The sequence below is a fragment of the Sitophilus oryzae genome, unplaced genomic scaffold, assembly GCF_002938485.1.
Source record: "Sitophilus oryzae breed Bouriz unplaced genomic scaffold, Soryzae_2.0 scaffold_1576_pilon_pilon, whole genome shotgun sequence".
Taxonomy (NCBI): domain Eukaryota; kingdom Metazoa; phylum Arthropoda; class Insecta; order Coleoptera; family Curculionidae; genus Sitophilus; species Sitophilus oryzae.
The window spans coordinates 3238377-3265244 of record NW_022146254.1 but is presented as its reverse complement, the minus strand read 5'-3'; the positions used below and the strand labels follow the sequence as shown (position 1 = coordinate 3265244).

At 32.4% G+C, this 26868-nt stretch overlaps 1 protein-coding gene across 1 annotated transcript in view; it reads right to left on the bottom strand.

Annotated features, from left to right (window-relative positions):
* The window catches only part of LOC115879415, a 67312-nt gene that overhangs the window by 23345 nt on the left and 17099 nt on the right, over nucleotides 1–26868 (bottom strand). Inside the window, exon 3 of the mRNA XM_030896242.1 lies at nucleotides 10323–10555. Coding sequence (XP_030752102.1) covers nucleotides 10323–10555 — 233 coding nt within the window. The remainder of the gene's footprint in view (nucleotides 1–10322; nucleotides 10556–26868) is intronic.

The window sequence follows — 26868 nt, the reverse complement described above, 5'->3', positions numbered from 1 at the left end:
CAAAGACCCCATGGCCAGTAATACTTTGCGTGATGTAGTAGTCCATATATGCCTGGTCGCATTTTATCCAATCTTTGATATTAGGTATGAAAGTCTTTGTCCACCCTCTATATGCTGCCCATCGTGTCTATCATCGCTCTAGCACAATGTTTCGCATGGATCTGTCCCAGATTGGCGATGCGTAGAATCTGGTCGAATGGACTACCGACGACAGAAGACTTTTTTTTTCCGCGCGAGGTCCTCCGATATTGGGAGTGATTCCCGTCAGATGCTGAATGATGCCAGTCGTTTAATCCTTAATCTCTGTGACGTGTAAAGTCATTTGCATGCCCGAGTCAAACCAAACTACCATGTATTTAACCTTCTTTTGAGGTTTTATAACTAAGTTATCCAGCTTTATGCTTAGATCCTTTACCCTGCGTTGTCCGACGAGAACTCAGTTTTTTCTGGAGACAGATTGACGCCCATGACACCTGAGTCTTTTCTTCAAGGATAGTGTAGGTGGAAGCTCTCTTAAGAGGCTTCCAACAACCAACTATGATATTATTATAGTTATGTTAGTTTTTATTATAGTTTTTTTATAATCTTAGGCTAACTTGCAAAAAAATAATTTATTTATTTTAAACTTATATAGTTAAGAAATGTATTCCCTGTTGGCACGACTCCTAACAATTATTTTTAAAAGAACGAATAATTAATTAGCTCGTTTAAATAAATTAAGAAAAACCAACAAAAAATTAGACCACAAATTTCGAAATTCGATCGGCCAATTTTACATAATCCCTACATTTTTTTTTATTATTATTATATCTTTAGCGGCCCAACCCATTCGCTTTATACGACGATTAACATAATAAAGCTATCAGGCCGCATTTCTTTGCATAATAATTAAAAATTAAATAACACCTTTACACCTCCAGCCGTATATCTTATTGCCAACGAGAACCTGTTCCTAATACACTTTCTTACCTAATAAACAATTTATTATTTAGGCTAAACGGTTTATCTACGAAACAAGTTCGTTTTGTGTATTATGTTTCTGCTGTGTCTATTTTAGACGTCTTTTATGTATAGTAAAAGTCTATAACTTGTTATGACTAAATCAATTTACACTGAAAAAAATATATTTTAAATTTAGTATACAGGGTGCTACAAATTCGAGGTACGAGTATTGGTATCTCGGAAACAGTAATAAATACGAAAATTGGAGCAAAGTTGCCCCCGCCTTGGGATTTTCCTTAGGATACCATCAAAAAAGTTTTAAAAATTTCAAGGATTACTTGATTGATGTTTTTTTGATAAAAACGGATTTTTTGAAAATAAATTGTATTTTTTCCTGTCGTTACTTTTTAAAAAATCAAAAAACTAATTGCTCATTCTCACAGCCCTTTTGATAGGGCTATCTAATATTATTTCTAGATTTTCAAATTAGCTGATAATCTGAGATACAGAGACCAACTTATTTTTTTTAAATACGGACTTGCATTCTTTATTTCAGGTTTTGAAAGAACTCGGTCTCTTGAATACAATGATATGTTACACTTTATTTTTTTTTTTTTTGTTTTAAGTACCTTAACAACAAGAAAACTATTTAATTATTATTTAAAATAATTTCCGAAGAAGTCCGACTCTGGTTTTTTAAATTATTTAATCTGATTACAATATTATTATCTGAGTATATTATAAATAACATTGAATAAGGGAAATCGAACCAATTGAAATTTTGAAATAAATAATATCCAGGTCAGCAATTTAAAGATATTATTTTTAACTATTTTTATTGTGAATTTGAAATCTCAATGCACGATCTAATAATATGCATAATATTAGTCGTAGTTATTATAAATAAATAAACTTCTACAAACTAGTTTCTAATGCTCAACATTTTCGAAAGAGTTACCACCCTCCCTATTGCACATATTTATTGTTTGTTCAATTTTATTTATAACTTTTTGAACAGATCTTATACTTCCGAATGCATTTTGTACTCTTTATTGTAAAGGTTGAGATGATTTGATTGTTTATATTATATTTATATTATTTATTTTATATTATTTTTTATTATTTTATTGCATTTGATTTTCCGTACGCAATGTTTTACCCCACGTTATTGCTAAGTTTTAAAACCTACCAATATTGTAACGATGAATAGAGATTATAATTAACCATATACCAAACCAAACCAACCCAAAACTAAAGTAATATACAACGAACTAGTAGACAAAGAAGACATTATAGTAAATAACACAACACCTGAAATAGAAGAATATACTATATATTTGGGACAACTTAAAACACAGCTCGGGATCTCTACTACCAGAAATCAACAGAAGAATTAAGTTGGCATGGAGTACTTATGGAAGAAACTCAATCAAATTCAAATCTGGAATGCCATTTTATCTAAAGAGGAAAACATTCGACCAATGTTTAGTACCAGTCATGACCTATGCATGCAAAACCTGTACAAGGTGTCCCATTTTGGTTGAAATCATACGGTATCTCCGTTATTCGTGAAGATAGAAAGGTGCGGTTTGCACATACCTGTGCCACTTTTTTGTCAAATGGAAGATGCCGTAAACAAAATTTTCATTGCCCTCTTCGTTTCTGAGCTATAGGGTCTTTTTGAAAATTTTGCAATTTGGTACACCCCCCGTATCTCTGTTATTGTTAAAGATATTGAGACGGTGAAAACTGTTTATTGTAGAACTTTTTACGTAGAATACAGTGGTGTAGTGTATTATTCTACGAAAATAATATTTTTAAAAATATGAACTAAAGATATGTTTTATTAAATGGAACACCCTATATATTTATAAATTATATGATCTGGCTTGTTATAAGCTTCTCAAAAATATATAACACTCTATATTTGTTTTCATTATTTAAGGCAATATTTAAAAAAAACATATTAAAAGATCTTTTTTTTAGTAGGCCATGATTGATAATAAAAGAAACTAAAGAATTATTAAGAGTAATACTGCTGTATGTCTCTTGTTTTATTTTGAGAGCAAATAATTAATTCTTTGTATATTAGGGAAACTTAAATCTCTACCGCTATTTGTAAATCTTGGAAGCTATCGTATCGGAACTTTTAAATATTCCTTTAGCTAATTTACGTGAAATATACTTTCAGCAAGATGGGGCTCCCCCTCACAACTTAACTTACAACGAAAATATTAGAATTTTGTTAAATTATTATTTCTCAAATCAATGAATTGGAACCAATGTCCCCATATGATGGCCTCCCTGATTCCCGGATTTGTCTGTTCTCGATCTCTGATTTTGGGGATTTTTGAAATATGAAATATATCGTGGCAACTAATACGATGTTGAACACCTGAAAAATGCTTCAATAATGCAAGCTTTTAAATATTTGCAAACCCATCCCATTATAATAAATTTCGTTATAAAAAAGAAAAAAATATATTTAGAGGTTCAGTGGTAACAGTTCAAAAGTAAAATATATCAATTCCAAATAAAATTTTAATATGTGAATGTCTATTTTAGTAAATACCATTTTGATTTTGTTATTTATCACGGCCTACTAATAAGAAAATGATATATTTTAAATATTGTAGTAACTAGTGAAAATAAATATAGAGTGATATACATACTTGAGAAGCTCATATCAAAGCGGATCATATGATTTATAAATATACAGGGTGTTCCATTTGAAAAAACATAACTTTAGTTTATATTTTCAAAAATATTTTTTTCCTAGAAAAACAGACTACGCCATTATATTCTACGTAAAAAGTTCTACAAGAATCAGTTTTCACCTTTTCGATATCATTCATAATAACGGAGATACGGGGGCGGTCCCAAATTGCAATATTTTCGAAAAGACCCTGTAGGTCAGAAACGAAAAGGGTTATAAAAATTTTGTTGACAGCATCTTCCATTTGACAAAAAAGTGGTACAGGTTTGTAAAAACCGCACCCTTCTATTTTCACGAATAACGGAGATACCGTATGATTTCATCATTCCCTCAAGTGGCAAGATGGACGGACAACAGATGGACCACAAAAATTACGGCATGGTACCCACGAAGAATTAAGAGACCTAAAAGAAGGCCGAACCTGAGATGGGACCATGATATTATGAAATTAGTAGGGATAACTTGGGCCCGCATAGCCAGGAATAGACAACAATGGTCCCAACTACAAAGAGGGTATCTAAATATGTGAGGGAGGCTACATCATAATTGAAAAAGGTTGAATAAGCTGGACATGATAATATGATGACGACACAGAACACGCACTGGCAACTTTTCTCAGTGTATCAAACTTCATTCACCATAACATCGACGTCTTTTACTGTTTTACCTGATCGTTTCACACCTAATGCTTTACCGATTTGACATGACTAACGACCCGCATTAATTTTGACTTTCCGACCTGTCATTTTTCAATTCCAAATAAGAAAAGCGAACGGTGGTACGCGATCGGGGTGTGGCGCGCATGACGACGCTCTAAAAAAAGTCCGCGGTGCTTTCCTTGACTTAGTTTTTGGTACAGTACGGCACGCAAAACAGCGAGGTTTCGTTATTGATAAAGCTTTAAAATAGTTTGGAAATGGATTTATTACAATTGGGGGTTAGAATTTTTGATGTTACAGCAGCAAAATAAAACACTAAACTCTATAATTAATGGTTTTCGCAAAAAATCACCTAGCGTCAGGCCTGAGATGGAACCTGATCACCTTAATCAATTTTACTGCAACTTAGCGGGTGACCTGACCAAGAATTTATCCTCTAAGTCTAACCCTCTATCTTACCTTAGTGATTTTAATTATCAAAATTCATTTTGTTTTTTTAATACAGATAAGTTCGAAATAAAAAAGTTATTGCTGAAATAAAAAATAAGAAATCCAGTGGAAATTATGACATCTCTGCTGAAGTACTTTTAAAGCTACCAGATAAAGCCTTAGAAGCCTTATCCAACTGCATAAACGAGTCCTGGCAGCAGGGGATTTTTCCTTCCTGCCTAAAATCTTCAAAAGTGGTACCTCTCTTCAAGGGAGGTGATACTAAGGAGCCTTCTAACTTTCGTCCAATTTCTTTACTTCCGATTCATTATTACCGATAAGCAGTTTGGGTTCCGGGAGGCAACCAAGAGCACACACGATGCTGTCTGCAGTTTCCTTGAGGAAGTCTATGTTGGGCTGATTCAGGGGGGAGTAATGACGGCTGTGTTCTGTGATCAATCAAGGCTTTTGATTACGTGGATCACGAAATTCTCTTCTACAGGGTTCTGTTTTGGGGCCTATTTTATTCTTATTGTACATTAACGATTTGACAAACTGCACATCTCTGGACATTTCACACTCTTTGCAGATGACACTTCAATATTATGGCAGGGCAAGGACATTGAGCATCTTAAGGGAATCATAAACAAGGGCTTATCCTTCATTAAAAAGTGGTTTAACTCAAATCACCTTTGTTTAAATTTATCCAAGACACATGTTGTTGGTCTTAGGTGTGACATCGCAAATCTCCATTTCGAGAGAGGTTTGCTTACAGGAATTCCTGCGACGAGATTCCTAGGAATTATTATTGATGGAAATCTGCGATTTGAAGATCATATTCTGGCCTTAAGTGGCAAGTTGTCTTCTGGATGCTTTGCTGTTAGGGCAATTAGGGAAGAGAGAACTGGGTTCACAAGTGGCAAGGACGGTCTATTTTAGATTGTTTGAGTCTCATGTCCGGTATGGAATACCATTCTGGGGCGTGGCTAATCAGGGTCTACTAAACATTCTGTTTATTTTACAAAAAAAGGCCGTACGATTTATTGTAAATGTACCACATAACGAATCCTGTAGACAACATTTCAAAGCTCAAAAGATTCACCATCTCTTTTTATCCTGGAAACATCACCTCTTATTTTTAAAAATGGTAACAGACTACAGGGTCCTATATCCAATATTGTTACCCGCCAAACCCTGAATCTTCCCTTGCCACTTCCAAATAGCACCTTGGTCAAAAGATCCATAATATATGAGGGCCGAAAGGTGTTTAATCATCTGCCGGTTGCTTTGAGATTGGTTAATGCCATAAAAACCTTCCGGAGGCTACTGAAAAAGGAACTTTTAAGTAGGGCATTTTACAGCGTTGACGAATTCTACCGGGACACCCTTGATATTAGTGGTTAGTATTTAGAATTTAGAAATATTTTATCTTATCTTTATTCTCTTTATTGTATATTATGTTATTTTACTTAGTTTGTTTAAACCTATTTTCCTGAATTCTGTTTGTTTGTTTAAATGGTTGTATTTTGTTCAATCTTTAAACAAAAATTTTTTATGTTTTGTTTTTATATTTACATTTTATATTTACTGTTTTTTTTTATTTGCTTTTGATGGAACTGTTTTTTAATGATAAAATTGCTGGCAATAAGTATTTTAGGTTTAGATTTAGGAATACGCTTTGTTTACAAAAATTTATATATTTTTTAACAATAAAGTACTTTTGAATTTGAATTTACTTTTTATACACTGGACGCGCGTTTTACTAATCATTTAATTCTGCATTTATTGTTTTATTTTTCGATAATGAATTATTTAATAATAAACATAAATTCCCCAAAAAAATTAGGTTTGATTGATAATCTAGAAAAAAAAATCTAGATCTAGACTTCAGTGCATGAGTAACAAATTTAAAATTAAGATATTCTAAAAAAGAGGTTATTCAAAAGAAATTGTCAGTGACTAAAGAATACAAGGACTAATAACACCCGAGACCAAATTGCTACCATACCTCCAAACAGTGCCGTGGCACATATTTTTCTTAACATAGCTGCTTGAAGAAATATTTATATTTTTGATAAATGTTTTGACTACGCCTATGGTGTATGTGGTGGTATCATACAAGAAACGAAACACAATAAATCCCTAAGGTCGAGGTGACCTACCCTACCACTCATTGTACATTCTACAAAGCAATGTCCAGATTCTGTCAATCAAAAGAAGAATCGGGAGAGCACACTCTATATGACTACATTAGCGTAACATAAAGTGTGTAATCCTCGGTGTAACCAAATGTATGGTTCTTTTTATTAGGTGACGATAACTTGTTAGCAAAGAGGTAAATAGAAAATTCAGTTATAGTACTTTGTGAAAGGGATGCGACTGAAACATGTAATTTAAACATCAGACGATCACAATAGATCTGTAAGAATAATAATGGAACAAAGTAATAGCCACCTCATAAAATCTAATCTAAGACAAATATTACTTTATTTCTTAAAACGATCAAACGCAAATGGGCTAAAGAACCTTTGTGATACAATAAGGAATCAAAAAATGTCATTTTTTGATTGATGATTTCCAGAGGCAATATTAAAATTGTCAACCCCTTATATAGAATGTACCAAGAGCATCAATTCACAGTTAAGCGACATACTCATTACTCATTTTATAACAGTATAAGTTAACTAGATAGGTTCACCTTATTCCTGTGACAAAAATTTAATGTATAAACAAAAATAAATCAGATATATAATTTACTGTAAATGTTTATTTTTATGCCTCACATGACTTATTTTTATGTGTGTGGCCTTAAGAAAACACGACCAACGCAACGTCCTTCAGAAAAATGTACCTATTTGTAACCTAATTACGTGCACTTTATTAGACATGATTCTATCCATATTACTCATTACTGTTGCACAAAACATCGGGTATTAGATCATACCTGTAGCATTTTAATATACAGGTACTCCGCATTAAGTTCTACTTTCTACTTCTACTCCACTTCTACTTTCTTTATTGTAGGTATTTTTTATTGTATATTTATTTTTTTATTTATAAGGAAAAATTTAAATGTAATTTTTTCACCCTCTAATTTTGTGACCTCTATTGACGTCTATTGATCCAACGTGAGTTAATTTTAAGTAAATATGCTCTAATAAGGGAATGAAAAGGCACAATTACTCCCAATCTTATATTAAAATTTACATAGGGATGCAAATAGTTTCCAGACAATAGTCTCGTCATCAGGCTAGTAAGACCATAAAGTAATTCAACCATCGACCAAGTCATGATTATATAAAACATATTACTTTATAACTTAGGCCAATTGTAATAAAATAGTTGTCATGTTGTGGGATTACATATTATTGTAGTTTGATTTGTAATAAGTAATTGGACCACGTTACAGACTGGATGATTCCTTTAAGATGAGAGATGTCACAGAGTAGAATAAAAAAACAGTATATCAAGTATTTGACGTTACTATTAGTTACAAAGTTACAAAAAAGTCTCTGATTGCGAACAAAAAATATTATTACAATTGATCATAAAATTTCACATTCTAATTCACGTGAGTGATCATATCTAGTATATCAAACAGTTTATTTTTCAATTTTACAATTGATATAAAAAATAACTAACGATGGAAAACTTGATGAGGGTATGGATGGAAAACTTGATAAAAGATCGAATAATGCGAGGCAGTAGGCAGTGGCGGCTCGTCAGCGGAAGCAAGGGAAGCATTGCTTCCTCTAAAATAATTCAGATAAAAGTAATACAATTATTTTTAATAAATATAAAATATACCAATTTTTACTTTTTACTCTTCCATCACTTCATTTTTGGGGAATCATACGTTTTCATAAGTTTCTAGCCGAACGCGTCCCGAACGAGACGCCACACGCCACGATCAAACGGCAGCAAATTTTACAATGACACAGTATGATTCCGTTCGACAATAAATAAAGCCCAAAGATAGGCAACCAAACATGTCTCACCTGTGTAATTTGCCTGAAATTTTATCTAGTGTATTACGGGCTGGAAGCATCGGCAAAACTTGGTTCCTATGTGCTTTTTCGGACGTAACAAAACCTAACCTTTGTCTTTCGCACAGTCTTTTGTGTTTTCACTGTTTTTCGGTATAGTAATAGCGAAGTTTTTAAAGACTCATACAAATTATTTTGTTTAATAGTGACTATTCCCTCCACCAGCGTTTCCGTTGAATGAAGTTTTTCATGTTTAAATAGAATTAAAACCTATTTGCGACATACAATCACTGAAGAAAAACTTAATAACTTTTCTTTTCAGTCTTTTCAGACCACAATTTCAATTGAAAAAGAACTTTTAAAAGACTTACTGAAATTAATTAAATCCTTCTATGAAGATATAATCGACCGGTTTGCAAGTTTAAAATCCCGAAGAATCGACCTGTTATATAAGAAATAGAAAGTTTGTTTTGGTAAGTACATTTTTTAAATTACAAAATACCTTTGTATTCTGGATTATTTTATTACTGTAGGCAGCAGAAAATAGTGCATCATACTAAGAACAAAAAATAGGATTAGACGCGTGATTAGTATACATTTTTTGTTACACCAGATCCGAATCATTTCTTTTTTAAAATCATTCAAATTTTGTGCTGTTTGGTCCCCATCCCCATTAAAATGCTTGAAAAGTTTTTTTGTCCTCTTAGATGCATATAACTTTTTAGGATTTTTTTAACGAAAGTGACAGGGGGGGGGGCATTTTTTTCTATTATTGCTTCCCTACTTTTTTTACCACGAGCCGCCACTGGCAGTAGGGCAATATCTATGTTGAATGGTATACTGTGGGATCAAGGAATTTCTGAAGCTAATAAGAAGAACATATATAATACCGTAGTGAAAAACATAATAACTCACGAAAGCGAAGTATGACAATTGAAAAGCAGAACGGAGAACACGCTATTAGCGACCGAAATGGATTACTGGAGGAGATCTATTGGTAAATCAAAAAGAGAAAAAATAACCAACGGCAGAGCAATAGAGATTATGGGAGCAGAACACAGTTGTGGACAACATAAGAACAAAACAACTTATATGGTTTGGTCATGTGCAACGAATGCCCGCTCACAGATGTGGACACCGCGAAGCAGAAATAAAAGAGGATGGCCACGACGAAACGGGAGGGAGGGTGTAGATAAAGAACTTGAAAATAGAGAAATACCTGATGATATCTGGCTAAATAGAGAAGAGTGGACGTTAGGTGTTGGAAACATCGTAGAACGTTCTGAACCGACTTATATACAATACAATTGATATCAAATAGAGATTTTAAAGAAACAAGACATCCGAAATGTAATGTTAAAGTGTTTAAAATGTATTTCATGTAGATAAATCTACATACATAGTTATTGTTACTTTTAGACAAATAGTTAAATTAAAAAAAATCTTACTTTTATTAATGAAATAATTTCAATCCTTTTTTCAACACAAAAGAACATCTGTAATTGCAGCCGGTACTTTCAGTTCTTTTATTACAAGAAACTTAGTTTATTATACATGAATTTAACGAATAATAAAATAACTGGTAAATACCTGAATATATAGGGACCGGCTTGATCTTCATCGCGTTCCAAAGTCCAGTTTTTACCTCCTTTCATTAATCTACATAGTTCGTCTCTAGTTATCGAAGCAAGCTCCAAAGCAGGACTTCCAGGAGCTGTGTATTCTTCGCTCTGCAATTTAAACTGGAAAGCTTGGACAGGTGCTGTTATTACCAGTTTTGACAGAGGTGCTCCCAGACCGCTAACTAAATCCACCACAGAATCCTTAAAAAGAATAATTTCTATTAAACGTGTTATTTAAGTATTTTTGTTAGTTAGAGTGATATTAATTTTCAAACATTCTTATCTAATTACAATCATGTTACACAATAAAAGTTCGTATAAACATGTGTCCTAAACGACTTTATTTTTGATCTATAATGTGTGAAGAAACACCTAATTATTCCTATATTGTATCTTCTGAACTGTAAACAATTAAGATAATTAAACCAAATATGGGTAGTGGTATACGATATTCCTTACAAGGCTACCATATTAGATACCCATATCATTCACTGGAGAAAACAATGATTAGCAGTTAAAATTCTCAAATACATTATTATTTAAAGTAAATGACCAAGTAATAGAGTGTCCATTATTTAAACTTACATCTGCAAATGGTAATGTATAAGGGCTACTTACTAGGGATACGAATATCGTAAAAGTATGTCCATTTATCGATACATTAAATACTATACATCCATGTGTAAAAATATCACTTAGAAAACATCATGTATCGTTACATCGATGTTATTTATAATTTAAAAATTATAATGTTATGAAATATTATGTGACTCATTACTTTTGTTGTAGACCAAGGCAATTTGTTTTGTACAGCATCGGTAGAACAAAATCAATAATAAAAGAAGGTGCTTTTAGAACTTCCGTTTCTTCTCATAGTGACCCAGACCAAGAATAAAGCACATTGTCTCTGTGCAAAAGGACAGAAAGAGGACACTTAAAAATTCCATTGGGCGACCTCAACTCCAAATGAGATCGACTTAATAGCCCCCCTTTATCACTACCACAAATCGTTCGAGGTGACTAAATAGAAGAATGTGGACAGATACACTCTTTCAGGACGGACTAACCTGGTATACAGATAGGTCAACTACCGCTGAAGGAACAAGAGCTAGAGTATTTGGGGAAAGACCAACTTGAAGGAGACCAAGGACAAGCTTATCCTTTTCCTTGCGTAAATACTGAACTCTATTTGCGGCAGAAATAGATTTTCTACAGATTAATTATTTATCAAAGCCACTCGATGATTTTTCTCTCCTATTTTACCGTTGAAGACCCATATGAGATAATATCGCAATTATATGCGAAACCGTTAAAAATTTTGAAATATTCTAAATATAAAAAATTTTAATCCATCTAATAAAAAAATAATATACAGGGTGAAAAACGAAGAAAAATTATTTTATATTTTAGAAAGTTTGGCACTGAATATTGAACATCCTGTATGATTTAAGATTACGATATTAATAGCAAAGTAAGTAAATACCCTAAGTAAACTACTAAAGTAAATACCTAATATAGTTTTGATTTTAGGACATTTTTTGTATTTGTAATACTTTTTAAGAAATGCTGAAAAATGTATATTTTGTATTTATTTATCACACACTCTTTAAAACTACCGAAATATATTTACTCATATCTTAGGATTATGTAAAGTTATCTGAAAGGAAGCCAAAAATGCAATAATATACAGGGTGTTCCATTTAAAAAATACACATTCCAATCCACTCATGCTTTTTTCAGCCATCCTCTAAAAGTTAAAACATTTCCCTGAAATACATCATTATACATCACTTTAGGTTTGCACTTAAACAAAATTCACGGTTTTTTTTTATTTTAGGAGCTGCAGATGTCCGACGCACTAATGCCGGACCCTGTATAATGCGCTACAGAAAACAACAGAATAGCTTACTCCGGGTCCCTGAAGGGAAGCTCATCAATATATGCCCAGACAGTCAGACGGTCATTTAAGGTGATCATGACCTCGAAGGTATCATCGAGACTCGTCTGGAAATGCCGGAAAGAATTTGGAACTCTGATACAAAAGAAAAAAAAAATCTGGGTGCCGAGTCATAGTGGTATCCAAGGTAACGAAAATCCGACGACCTAACAAAGCTAATCAAAAAAAAAATTGAAATCCTATTACTTGGTCCAAAGCCAAATACTGAGAATACTCAAATGTATAACCTGTACTGTACTAAAATTCTGAACCAGAAAAAATCAGAGGAACACAGGAAAAAAATGAAAAATTTAATTGTTCCAATCTATTTTCTCATATAGAGGATTTTAAAAGTAAAGCAAAATAAAACACTAGTTCACCGCAATACGCCAAAACTCTTTACTTTTAGCAGTCTCCTTCTGAATGTGCCTCTCCGTTCCGGATCTTGGCGATAAGCAAAGCGATTCAAACTTTACTTGCTACTGCTCTAAATAGTCCTTCTCTAGACAGGGAAAATCAAGTTCTGAAGTTTTTCAACTAGGAGATTCTGCGCCTTCGAGGACCTCTTTTGCCTAAGACCTTTCTCTGGAGTATCAACTGAAGTAGACCATATCTCTTTTGATTTCTCATTACCAGTCTCAGATATTCTAATTTTTTTGTTTGGTAATGTCCACTATTTCGTTCTCCTTTTGAAGTAATTCCAAAACGGTCTTGTTGGATACGTGGTCTACCCAAGTCGTTTGTATACGAGCCACATCTCAAAGACTTCAAGTTTCTTTGTGGACGCTTCTGTTAATGTCCAGGACTCGGTACCATACAGGAGAACAGACTAGATATAGCACTTAAGTAGTCTTAGTTTGATTTGTAAATTAAGATTACTCTTGAACAGTTTTTCCATGCTAACGAAAGTGGCTCTTGCTTTCTCTTTTTTTTCTCTATTTTACTTTTAGCGGTAGGTTTTAAGTATAGTACGCGTTTCGGTAATAATGTTATATAGCATTATCAACAAATGATTAAAACTTGTATTTTGGTGAACTAATATGTTTAATTTTTATGTTCTAACGTTAAAGATTCCAACCTCAACTCAATTTTTTTATTCAATCTCTTTTATTTAGTTTTTTTTAATATGTCGAAGAAAATATGTCGCACTTTTTACTTTCATTTGAATATTGTCCTATATAAAATGTAATTAATAATGTAATCTATATCACAATAAGACTACTATTAAATAAATCGAGCATTTTCAAATAGTTTGCTGATTTACATTTTTAAATTAACGCTGAATCATTAAGTCAATCAACTGTCATCCTTGACTTATATTTTTTTAATTATATAATATCTAATAAATTAGATTATTAATTAAGAATGCGAAGAGCTTATCCAAATATTATCATAAGATACCAGTTTTAGATTATTAGATGATTGGTTGTTATTATTGGTTGATGGATCTGTTTTTTTTTATATTATCATAAACTCTACAAAAACTGAAATTTGTAGTCAAAATTCTAGTAAAAAGTTACAATAACTACCTTCCTCGGGTTATGATTGAAATCTTGTAATAAATTAGATACATTAATGGGAAAGCAGTACAGAAGTCTCATATATGTCAAAAATAAAAATAGTATAAGAGCATTGCTATAATAAAGAGTAAATTAAACATTAAATGGTGTACTCCCGATGAATAGTAAAATCACACCTGATGAAATAAGATCATATCTATAACAAATATTCTTGAAACGGATTGCATCACTATGAATTGATTGACAAACCCAAAGACAATTTAATGTATTCTCAATGACATCTCCAATTCATTGTTACATTGAAACAATAGTATCTATCTTCATAGTTCTTATTGCGCAAACGACCATTCTGTGAAATTCTCAAACTCCTTTATGCAAATTAGTAGTATTTTTTTGCGTTTTACCAAAGACATGTTTTGTTTTTTTTTGCATTGATAGTAAACAAAATCGCATGATATATGCTTATAGTAGAATCAAATAAGTAATATTTTTTACTAAAACTTAGTTTATATTAGTATTATTAACTTTAAAATATCCATTTTTGTAGTTTCCTTTCACTGATTTATTAAGTTTGATATTCAAACATTTTTTAAGGTTGCATTAAATCCTGTATATCTCTAAGTATGGACAGAACTCTACAATTTATTGTAATGCTTAGAATGTAAGAAACAGCCATTGTAACAAAGTGTCTTATCTTCCTTTCCATCTCCAGGTTTAAACCAACCATGAAATCTAATATTATATATTATTTCTTCCTTGTTTTTTTTATGTACCTATATATTCCAAATAAATGTATTCTCCATACCTGTATTGCATCGCCTACCTAAACATAGCAAGTACCACGTATTTTTAATTATGATGAATAATAGCTTTCTTTTTCAAATTATAAAAAAACGTGTTTTGTTTCAACAACCCATTAAATACAGCAAATATTTGGCTTTAATTAGTTTTTAAGAACTACTTTTTTAGTTATGAAAAATTAAAATTAAAAAAGCCTAATTAAAATTAGGCAAAGAAAATAAAGAACTCCTACTCTGGTTGCCCGCTCACCAAGTAGGTAATGAAAAAGCAAACGATCTAGCTAGAAAAGGAGCAAACACTCCCCATTAACTAGACCAGAACCGTTCTACTTTCCAAGCGGGAACCAACTTAAAGCGGAAATCAAGAACCTGGAAGACTCCATTTGTAACCTGGAATGGGAATCTTTTAACGGTCTAGGACACTCGAAAAAGTTTCTCAGAACTTACGACCGAGAAAAATCAAAGATTTTCCTTTATTTAAGTAAGAACAATGTTCGGATTGTCCATGGGATTTCTAACAGGACACTTTCTCGTCAACGATACTCAGTAGATTGAAGCTCAGAAATAACGGTGAATGCAGATTCTGGGGAAAACACCAGAACACCTTATTACCGAGTGCGCCGAGACGACAACAACTACTGTCTGTTCGTACCATAAACTTTGGTACAGTTGATGTCGGAGATGGAGAGGTAGCCTTTGTGGTGCCGTCTCAGATACTGGCTTTTATCAAAGCCCTGAGACTGTACGATGAGTTATAACTCGTTATAACTCAAGAAAGGGCTGTCCTCCATTCGCGAATTGCAAGTTCCAGAGTTTTAAGCCCTGGCCTACTCGAAAACGGTTCTGAAAGGAGCTGTGCGCGATAGACTGGTGCCTCTGAGCACTAATTTGTATGAAGGTGCTCGAAGGGAAAGGGGATCTCGGCGTGGAATAGTTCTAAACTTTATGACTCAATTGAATGGAGGGAGCATAGAGTTAAAATTAAAAGGAGGGAGAGTATCGCGTTCTTGAATAGTTCAGAGCTGCACAACTGCGTGAATGGAGGATAGTAAATAGAACTGTAAGGTCGCGGTTGATTAACCTCCGCGGTCCTAAACATTCTAGATTCTATGAAAAATTAGATAGTACCATAATAAATAATAACAGAACATACAGGGTGTCCCAGAAATAAGTGCAAGTATTTTATCTGGTAGTATAGTTCAACCCCAAAAACACGCCTATGAGGTTTTCTTCGCAAAAAAAAAATTGAAAATTCGAAATTTTTTGAAATTTTTTTTAGTTTTTAGTTAAAAAACATAATTTCTTGATAATATGGCAACATAGGTATTAGACTAAATTTGCAGGAAAGAAAATCCAGAAAAGATCCATTGGTTCTCAAAATTTTAGCAAAAAATATTTTTTTTTTGAAATTTTCGAAGTAAAATAACTCCGTTATTTTGGAATTTGAAAAACGATAAAGAGAAAATATGCTTCTTTTATCGAGATCTAGCAGCCCTTAAAATACTTGTATTTAAATCTGGGACACCCTGTAATTCAGTCCTGGTCAAACAAATGCTAATGACACATTATGATAAATAGCATATATGCTTTTCCTCATCTACAAGTCTATCAAAAACATATTAAATTATATATTGTATATTTGTAAAGAGGGTACCATCATTAAAAATAAACACTTATTGAAAGAATGTATAGTTTTGTTTTTTTTTCAAAAGTAATGAAGAAATTCTTGAAAACTATTAAAAATCAACAATTCGCTATTAATGAGTTTTTTAAAGTATTTTCTACAAATGATTAATTTAAATTAAAATGAACAACTTTAATTCAACATTTATTTAAAATTCACATGGGATATCCTCTGTTCGGTTTGGCGATGTATATTTAAATTCTAAAATCATCCATAAAGCTATGTTTATCCATATTAGCTCTGATTTTTTTCATATTTTCTCACAATATGTTTAATATCCTGTTGTCAAAATTACAACATGCATGAACTAATAGTGGAGCATTATTCAAATTACTTTCTTATTATTTCACCAAAACAATAACACATGTTCCGTTAATAATGAGAAAAGGATAATGAGTGCTAACGAGATGTATTAATTAATAACCACTTATCGCCATTAGATACAACAGCAATCGGTGTTTAGCAATCTGAACAGGAAAATTGTATAAACTAGTTCTACTTTGTCCATCTATTCATGACAGTGGCGTACAAATATTGTTTTTTGTATAAATTTTATATATTATCACAGATAACGTGTATTATTTTCCACCTCGTTATTATACAGTAGGTATGAATCTTAAATAAGTGCAAATAATTACAAGGTAAAATAAGGGTAAAAAGTAATGCACGAACTAGTAGACAGAAGATACATTCTAATAAATAACACAGCACTGGATATAGTAGAAGAATATATTTAGAACAACTAATACACAGCTCGGGATCTCTACTACCAGTAATCAACAGAAGAATTAAGTTAGCATGGAGTACTTATGGAAGAAACTCAATCATATTCAAATCTAGAATCTCACTTTATCTAAAGAAGAAAACATTCGACCAATGTGTACTACCAGTCATGACCCATGCATATGAAACCTGGAAACCATGGTCACAATGGAACGAAATATGCTGGGAATAACCAAGAAAAATGGTAAAAGGATAGAGTGAATACGACAAAAGACCCAGGTAATAGATGTCATCCACAGAATCAAATCCCTCAAGTGGCAATGGGCAGGAGACCTGGCAAGAAGAACGGACCACAAAGATTACAACATGGTGCCCAAGAGAAATTAAGAGACCTAAAAGAAGACCAAACCTATGATGGGGCCATGATATTAGGAAATTAGCAGGGATAACTTGGACCCGCATAGCCAGCAATAGACAACAATGGGCCCAACTACAAAGAGAGAACCCAAGTACATATGTGAGGGTGGCAACTACATATGTGAGGGAGGCTACACCATAATTGGAACTGGTTGAATAAGCTGAAGATGGTGATGATGAATTACAGGGTAGGTAGATATAGATAGTAGTGATATATTATCTTTTTGGCGTTTTCCCAATAAGTCCGACTTACTTTAATTTGAAAATGAAAAAAATAACTTTGTCTTAAACTTATTTTTTAATTGGATTTGTTCTGTTTGTTTGTTGGCGTATTATTAAAATATTTTTTAACTCAAAATTTAAAAATTGAAAAAAAAAATCTTTCAGTAATCGGTAAATGAAAGAGTTTCTAAAAATCGTTCAATAATATACCAAAGATTTAACACAGAATTAGGACTACAAGCTATGTTCTTATAGTGCCAGGATATTCTCTTCAAGTGAAGGTTGATGAATACCTCCACTTTTAACTTTTAATAATAGCAATAATAACAGGCATACCACAGGGATACCATCTTGGCCCTAGACTGATTCTGGTTTTGCTCATGATCTTTGAAACTCTTTAGATTGGGTATAAAATCAAGCCCAGATTGTAAACTGCTTCAGAGAGATATAAATAGTTTGATGGAATTGTGCTACTTGAATAATTTAAAACTAGGGGCAAATGCTCATATATTGCCTTCACTTGTCATAGCTATTATAATATGCTTATAGAATGGGTGTCTATGCGTTACCCAAAGTAAATCTAATTAAGGATCTAGGCATTCTCTTGGATAGTAAGCTTACATTTTCAGACCACTATCAATATATTATTGGCAAATAAGTGAGATTGATAATTAGAAGATCTAGGGATTTTAGAGATTTGCGTTCTTTGGTTGTGCTTTTTACTTCCTTGGTTCATTCAGTTTTGGATTACGGTTCAATCATTTGGTGCTCCTACTATCTTATACATACATAAAAGTTTGTACACCTAGTTTGTTGTATACATTTTTAAATGTTTTAAGAGTGTTAAAGTGTCTTTTTTACTTTATATATATATATTTTTTACTTTTTTGATTTATGAATGTAAAATAGTTTACCGTTTGCAGTCAATAAATAAATAAGACCACTAATTCTGTACCAAAATATTTGCTATATTTTCGAACCTCATATCATTTCATAACACAAGTTTTCTCGTCACATAACTTGTTAATATTTAAAAAAAATGGGGCTTTCTGGGGAGAACAAGATGACTGCTATAAATATTGATAGGTAGGTGATAATGTAATAAAGTGGAGACGAGACGAGTTGCTTGGTTTCGATTATTTTATATTCATTATTTCTATTAAATAGTCTCTTTAAATTCTCTCATTTTCACCTGCGTCAATGTTTTTAATCGCAAAAATATCACTAAAAGCTAGTATGTTTAAAGGTAATAGACCTTAAAAACATTGTTTTGCAACGAAATGTGTTCGGAGCATTTCGACGGATTGAAAATGAAATATATCCGGAAGTGATACAATTATTAATCCTTTTTCTTCCTGTTTTGTTCTCTCTTTCTCTGTGAGATCGCATTCGAACGATAAATTTTCGAATTTTTTCAAACCATCGACCAAGCCTTTGCTGCCGACGATGTCGCTCGTGCCAATTAGAATGGACATTTGATATTAATTTTAAGAAGGATATAGGGATTTCTATCGAGCGAAGCAATACGTTATTAGTTTTTATTCGATATTATGTAAAGCTATGTCGAAAGTAATATTATGTTATAAACATTTCTACATTTTGATGTGTTATTATGTACTTGTTCGTTTAAAAATGTTGGTTCAAATATAGTTTGTCGTTTAAATGGTATAAAAAAATCTTGCAAACTGGGAGAAAAATCCTTGCAAAACGGAGGAAAAATTCTTGCAAAAATTATGTCAAACCGCCTCACCCACATATAGAAAAAATCCTTCCAGAATCGCAAACGGGTTTTCGCACTAACCACGGCACCGTCGATTCCATATTTTCCATCCGCCAACTACAGGAAAAGGTAAAAGAACAGCAGTCTAAACTTTATATTGCGTTCATCGATTTAACAAAAGCCTTCGACTCTGTGAACCGAGATGCATTTTGGGCAATTATGACAAAGTTCGGAGTACCCAACAAATTTCTAAAAAAAGCCTCCATAAAAACAACAAATCAAGAGTCACCATCATGGATCACTGAGCGATCCCTTCCTAATAAATACAGAAGTTAGGCAGGAATGTGTCTTAGCACCTCTCCTATTCAACATATTCATAGCAGCGCTCTCCATTATAGTGAACAGCAAACTGCAGGAGAGAGTATTGAGCATTAGATACAGATACGACGGCGGTCTATTCAACATAAAAAGATGAGTGCGCTCTAGTTGCAAAAACGGTAAAGCAATTATAAGAAATATTGAACACATATACCGGGGCATACGAGGCTTTGGGCCTTAAACTAAACATCGACATAACTAAAATAATGTGCACTCCCCCGGAAGATCACAACAATGCTATAAAAATCGGAGAAGAACTAGTTTGATTTCGGAAAAGGCCAATATCGACTCTGAAATTCAGCACAGGATTAGCAGCGCCTCAGAGGATTAGCAGCGCCTCATTCTAGAAATTAAAAGACAGGGTTTTCTATAATCATGATTTTTTGCCCCTAGCATAATACTTCCCCAGAACATTACAGTTCCTCCTTTATATATTGGTACAGATTTGGTAGCCTGGAGTCTCGCTCGTGTTCCTGGAGCTCTGAGGATCCGCATTCGATTGTCATCTGTTCTTAGCTGAATTCTAGTCTCATCCGAAAAATGAACATATTGCCAATTCTCTATTGTCCAGGTTTAATGTTGAAAGCACCAATTTAGCCGGTCAATTTTATCTGTCTCTCCTACTCGACAACCCTAGAGCACGAAATCTTTTTCTTAAGGTTTCAACTGAAACGTTCACACTTTAGCTGCCAGAAGTTGTCTTTGTAGCTCTGGATGAGAAACATTGAGATTTCTTCTAGCAATTTGGCACACAAAGCGGTCTTTTTGTTCCGTTGTGACTCTTTGACGACTTTGGGGCTGTTCTTGAGAGTTCCGTGTTCCCAGTTCCAAGTACCATGCATATGTTTCGTTACAATGTTAAGCAGATACCCTGAATAAGGCCTACTATTTCTGCTTCATCTCTTTGGGGCATTCCTTGTTCAATAAGAGCAATAATTCTTCCCCTCCGTACATCTGTTAATCGAACATAAGGAACTTTTTTTATTTTTTGGATTGAATGAAAATTACCGGATAATCGTGATTTTACTACTGAACACAAACTTCGCAAGAGAATAAATCGCAGCAATCATTTATCCTTTATTATCATATTTATTTACAACAAAAAGACACCTTAAAGTTGTATACCAATTTTTTTCTTTGCAAAAAGTTTAGTCAGAAATAAGGAGTGATTCCATATAAGTTTGGTTGTGTGTTAATTAATTAGATGGACAGACAGTAAGTTTATAATCATATAAACAAAGAATAACAAATATAAGAAAAATAACGAGTAAAAAAAATAAAAGCATTGAAAGGGAAAACATTTTAATAAAATAAAGTAAGAAGAAAAGAAAAATTAAGACTATAGCGCCACCTGAAATGAGACGAAAGATGAGATGATCGATATCAAAATTCCTAAATATTAAAAACTATTTTCTTTTAATATATGCTACTGTAGGTATATTATAGGACAATTATCTAAAATTCAAAAGTCTTCTGAAATGTTTATGTCCTCTAAACTTAGCAATTACAACCCTCGGCAGTCTTTTTACATACGCGCTAATTAGTCATGATCTCGATTAATCCCATAGATCCGGTTGAGCATTACATATTCACATATTAAACGGTAGTAAAAAAAATAACTAGGCTACCGTATGCACTAAATGTCAAGATTGTTAATTTCATATTCATACGATTAGCAGAAAATTGGTGATTAGTTTGTAGCTGGAATACGAAAGTGAAAAAAGTATATGTTGAGTCATTTCAACTGACAGGTTGAGAAGTTTGTCAAATATGGTATAATACCGGTGTTATATTAGTGTATGATCTAATATGATTTAATGATTGATATATAATTCGCTTTAGTAAGGCTACTGGAATAACTTCTAAAGAATAAATTTACATACGTAAATAAAACAGTTATTATAGTAACTGACAAAAATACTCAATAAAATCGATAATACGCCTACAGAAATGTAAACATAAGTTTCTCAAGATCAATAATTTTATCAGAATTTTATTAAATCTTTTAGGCAGGGTAGGAATGCGTCAAGGAACGGGGTGCTACATTTTACTTCTGAAAAAAATGCTGATACCTGACAACCTGACAATTATATGGATAGAAGTAAAAGAATATAAGTTTATTAGACTTTATCAACCGGGCGCCGCTTTTTTCGATCATCCGGTACTATATACCAAATGTTTACTAAGACACATGTCTAGAAACTCTAACACACTTCACCAAAATTGGAAGTCAATTTTATAATGTTATAGGGATTTAACCTGACTAAAATGATTATAATTCCAAATTTTTGTCAGGAAGTGTGGTTTATGGCACCTACCACTTGAACGTCAGAACGTAGCGTAATTTAAAACCTACCTAGTACCCTATATATAAACAAGGCTAGTACCTTCCTACTTCCTACTGATTAAAAACTGAATTTACCTACCAAAAGTTAGAAGAGAACTACATATGTTATAACTCATAAGACGTACAACGGAATTATGACGACACAATAACAGGGAAATATTGTACAGATATGGACATATAAAACAATTAGAATTAATCTTACAAATTTTATATAGGTATTTACAATAAAGTAAACCATAAATATTCCTATCTGAGTTGAAATCAAAACGGATATTGAGAAAACAAGGAATAATACCATGCATGATCACTAAGAATACCTAATACGATACGAGAATTTATTAAAATACAAATTTGGTAGGATTTGCATGTCTATAAAACTTTTATAAAGTATTGACAATCCTTTAAGAATATTGACAATTATTTTATAAGTCCATATTTAAATTATTAATAAAAATGTAATAAATATCAATTTATCGATGACTAAGCCGTTATTTTAAAGTGCTTGTGCTGTCAGATATTTTTACGTGGGAATAAATGTTTAAGATTGGACATTGGGAATTGAAAGTATATCAGTTGCAGTCGGTAGAAAAGGACTACCACACAAAAGATAGATAAAATTGATGTACCATACGATCGAAAAAAAAGCGTCACTAATCGCTATGAAATGAAGATCGCTGTCATTTTATATGTAAAATTATATGGGAAATGTCATCGATCGTCACTTCCAAGCAAACTAGACGCCGCTTTTATTCGATCATATCTATCATTATCATATTTTTATTATCATATATAATATGGTCTCCAAGGCACACTAAGCATTTATCTTATATTGTAAATTGCAATTTTATATACAGGGTGTATCAAAACAAATGCGAAAAACTTCAGGGGATGATTCCTTGTTCAAAATAAATTGTAGTTTGCTTTATAAACGTTGGGTCAAAAGTCAACCATTAGGGAGATATCGCGGTACAAAGATTGCGGAAAAATAATGTTTTTATTTTTTATCTTGAAAACGAAAAGAGATAGACTAATGAAATTTTACGGAAGCATTACTGTTATGAAAACACACTTTTTGGTAATTTTTTCACTTTTTTAAAATCAGTGGAAGGGGTTGAAATAAACTACCCTTATCATTCTTGTTAATGAAATTTAAAGAAAAATCTTATCAAACACATGTAAAAAAATAATTTTGATAGTTTAGTTTATTTAGAAACTTTTTTATCTCTTGTGTTTTTTTGATAAAACTCACCGATTTGAAATTAAAAAATAAAATGTAAAGCATTACATGTCAGGACAAAAAACATTTTTAGATAAAGAATCTAGTGGGCAGCTGTAATTTTTTTAGAAAAAAATCTAGTCGGCCGCTGTCACTTTTAGGATGTTTCTAATATTGTTTTATTTGACATTACCCTACTGCAATACGTTATTATCTAGATTATTATTATTATCATTATTATCACTAGATTCTTAATCTAAAAATATTTATAGTCCTGACATGTAATGCTTTACATTTTATTTTTTAATTTCAAATCGGTGTGTTTTATAAAAAAAATACAAGAGATAAAAAAGTTTCTAAACAAACTAAACTATCCAAATTAATTTTTTTGCATGTGTTTGATAAGATTTTTCTTTAAATTTCGTTAACAGGAATGATAGAGGTAGTTAATTTCAACCCCTTCCACTCATTTTAAAAAAGTGAAAAAATTACCAGAAAGTGTGTTTTCATAACAGTAATGCTTCCATAAAATTTCATTAGTCTATCTCTTTTCGTTTTCAAGATAAAAAATAAGAACATTATTTTTCCGCCATCTTTGTACCGCGATATCTCCCTAATGGTTGACTTTTGACCCAACGTTTATGAAGCAAACTACCCTTTATTTTGAACAAGGAATCACCCCCTGAAGTTTTTCGCATTTGTTTTGAAACACCCTGTATATTCGTACTTTTTTATATAATCGTATTATTAGTATAGTATTTATTATTTAATCGTAATATTAAATAAATAAAATGTTTAATATAATAATTTTATTATATACTTCGTTGTTCATTACTTTTAGAAACAAAAAAGATTGAATTGTCATCGCCATAATTAAAACGTCACTGAATAAGTATGTAATATTCTATTACAGTTTTAAATTTAAAAATAAATAGAAAATAAAAATCTAAAACAATAAGTAGATACTAAACTGTATAGTTAACTATTATAAATATAGGTACCCAACTATGGAATATTAATATATACATATTTATTTAATTTCTTTTAACTAGGTAACAAACAACAAGTTCCCAGACAATAGTTCCGCTTGATCTTTACATCAAGAAATGTGTGTGGGTCTGTTTATGATAATACCCTTGTTTATATATTTCTTAATAATACGAATGTTACTCCTCTTCCAATATCAATTTCATCTAAAACTTGCCACATACGTTGCAATTCAATGTCAACAAATCCTGTAAAGTCTGACATATACAACTATGAACGCTCATGTGTGAGATAGTGCGAAGCAATCAACGATAATTGGAATAGTTGACAATACGGTGTAAGATCATATTAGGAATAGTAATTAGAATACATAATCGGGTTGCAATGTTTTCCGTCTTCCGATTCCTAATCTCCACCTCCCTCTATCTCCCCGTCCATCTATTTTAAACCTCTGTACAAAAAACTTCTTTATCAATACCCCCTCTCCAGTTTTTGCATGATCTTCCTCGTTTTCTTCCTCTCTTTCCAATCTACGTTAAAATTTAATATTTTCTTTGGGATGTTCTTCCATTCTTTGCACATGTTCATACCATATTAATTGCCGAGTTCTCATGTCGTCTACGATATCGTGTTTCAATTCCATTTGAGGTCTTATGGTTTCATTTGGTATTATATTATCTCTTCCGGATTTTCCAGCTGATCTTCTCCAAAAGTCCATCTCCGTCGCTTTTAGCGTTCTTTCGGCTTTTTCTTTCAAGGGCCATACTTCAGAGCTGTAGGTAATTATGATTTTTATGTCGGAATTTATTATTATTATTTTTGTTTGTTTTCTATCGTTAGATTCATAGCCTACCCAGTGAGCATTTTATTCTTTCGAGAGAAATGTGTTCTAGGTGACGCCGTTGTTACGTTACCAGGTCCTTCTTTTGAGTCAAATAGCACACAAAAATAACAGTGGCGTCAGGACTGCGGCCTAAGTTAGCTTAAAAAAGAAATAATATGTACTATTACACAAAATAGAAATTGTGTTGACACAAAAGGAACTGTTACTCGAATGCAAATAATAAGTGATATTTAGTAGGAATGGTGTTAAAACAATGGCGTACCTGTGTCTGTGCTTTTAAAAGACACAAAACCGTTATTGTGAAATGCATAGGCATTGTTAGGCATAGTAGAAATTTTTGTTCTTAAACCCATAAAGTTCATTTGTACATCACGGAAAACAGTAACTGGGCCTAAAATTTGTATAAACGGTATAAACGGTCACAAGTAAGTTCGGCATAACCCTATAAAGGCATTTTAACCAGTAGTTAACTCGCACAGTAAAAATTAATAGATCCAGATCGTGAGAGGTTTATTTAGTTTTGTTTCGATCTAATTGAGCGATCTTGGTGAGCGCTCCCAAGGCTGATTATCAAACTGAATGACATCGAATATCTCATCGTGAGTGACATTCGATTAGTATACTTTGTTTTAGTCGAGAGATTATTAGTACTCAGAACGGTATAAAATAGAATCAGCTTAGATTAATCCTTGTAATCAATAGGTAATTAATACAAAGTAATTAACTTTCAAAAATTACAAGCGGAATTATAACAGTAGACGATTCTTCTCTTTAAGTTAAGTATAAACTGAATATATTCGCTTAGTTCGAAATAGTCATTCTCACTCTATTTCTGCAGAGGGACTATCCGTAAACGGATATGTGACGAGTACTTTTTGAAAATGTGAAGGTTCTAGACGATCGCGGTATTTTTTTTGTGGTACCACACCGATCCTATATCGACCTTGCTATCTGTGCTTAACATCAATCAAGACGTTGGTGTACGTTCTCTCTAAGTGCTATAATCCTTTATTTTTTACCTACTTAATTATGAAGAATTACTTAGTTATTTGTCGGCAAAGAATGCAAAAAACGGAGCAGAGTTTCCTGTTAAATTAATTAATAGTTTAGTCGTCTATTAATTTGAATACTAATTTAATGCGGACCCTGTATGCCAATAACAAATGTTTGCCAAGTACACGAGTCGTCTGAGCGCGCCATAAGACAATAATAAAATAGGGCATAATATCCTAAATAAATTATATACACACATGGCCAAAATTATTGCATATATCGTTTAAAAATATACGGAAATGAATTTAAAGAATCTTTTTTATACATAGCTTTGATAATCTGTAATAAATTTTTTTTTGTTAAAATGGATATAGTAAATAATGTTTATCGTTCAGACCCAATATTATTACAAATTCTTGCACATTTCGATGTGTGGTCTCTTGGGTTTCAGAAGAAATTTGACCGTTGTTTTGGCCTTAGAAACATTATTTCACAGTTTAATAGAGTCAGAATAGTAACACTGTCTCAACAGGGCTACCGGTAAGTTGCATTAGCTGAAATTGTAGGAGTTAACCAAAGCGATGTTTCGCGAATATTAAAAAATTCAGAGAGACAAACGAGGTTACAGACCGGCCTGGAACAGGTAGAAAGAGAGTTACTACTGCTGTGCAAAACCGTCAAATATCCCTAATTACACGACGCAATCCCCTGCTTTCTAGTACTGCTA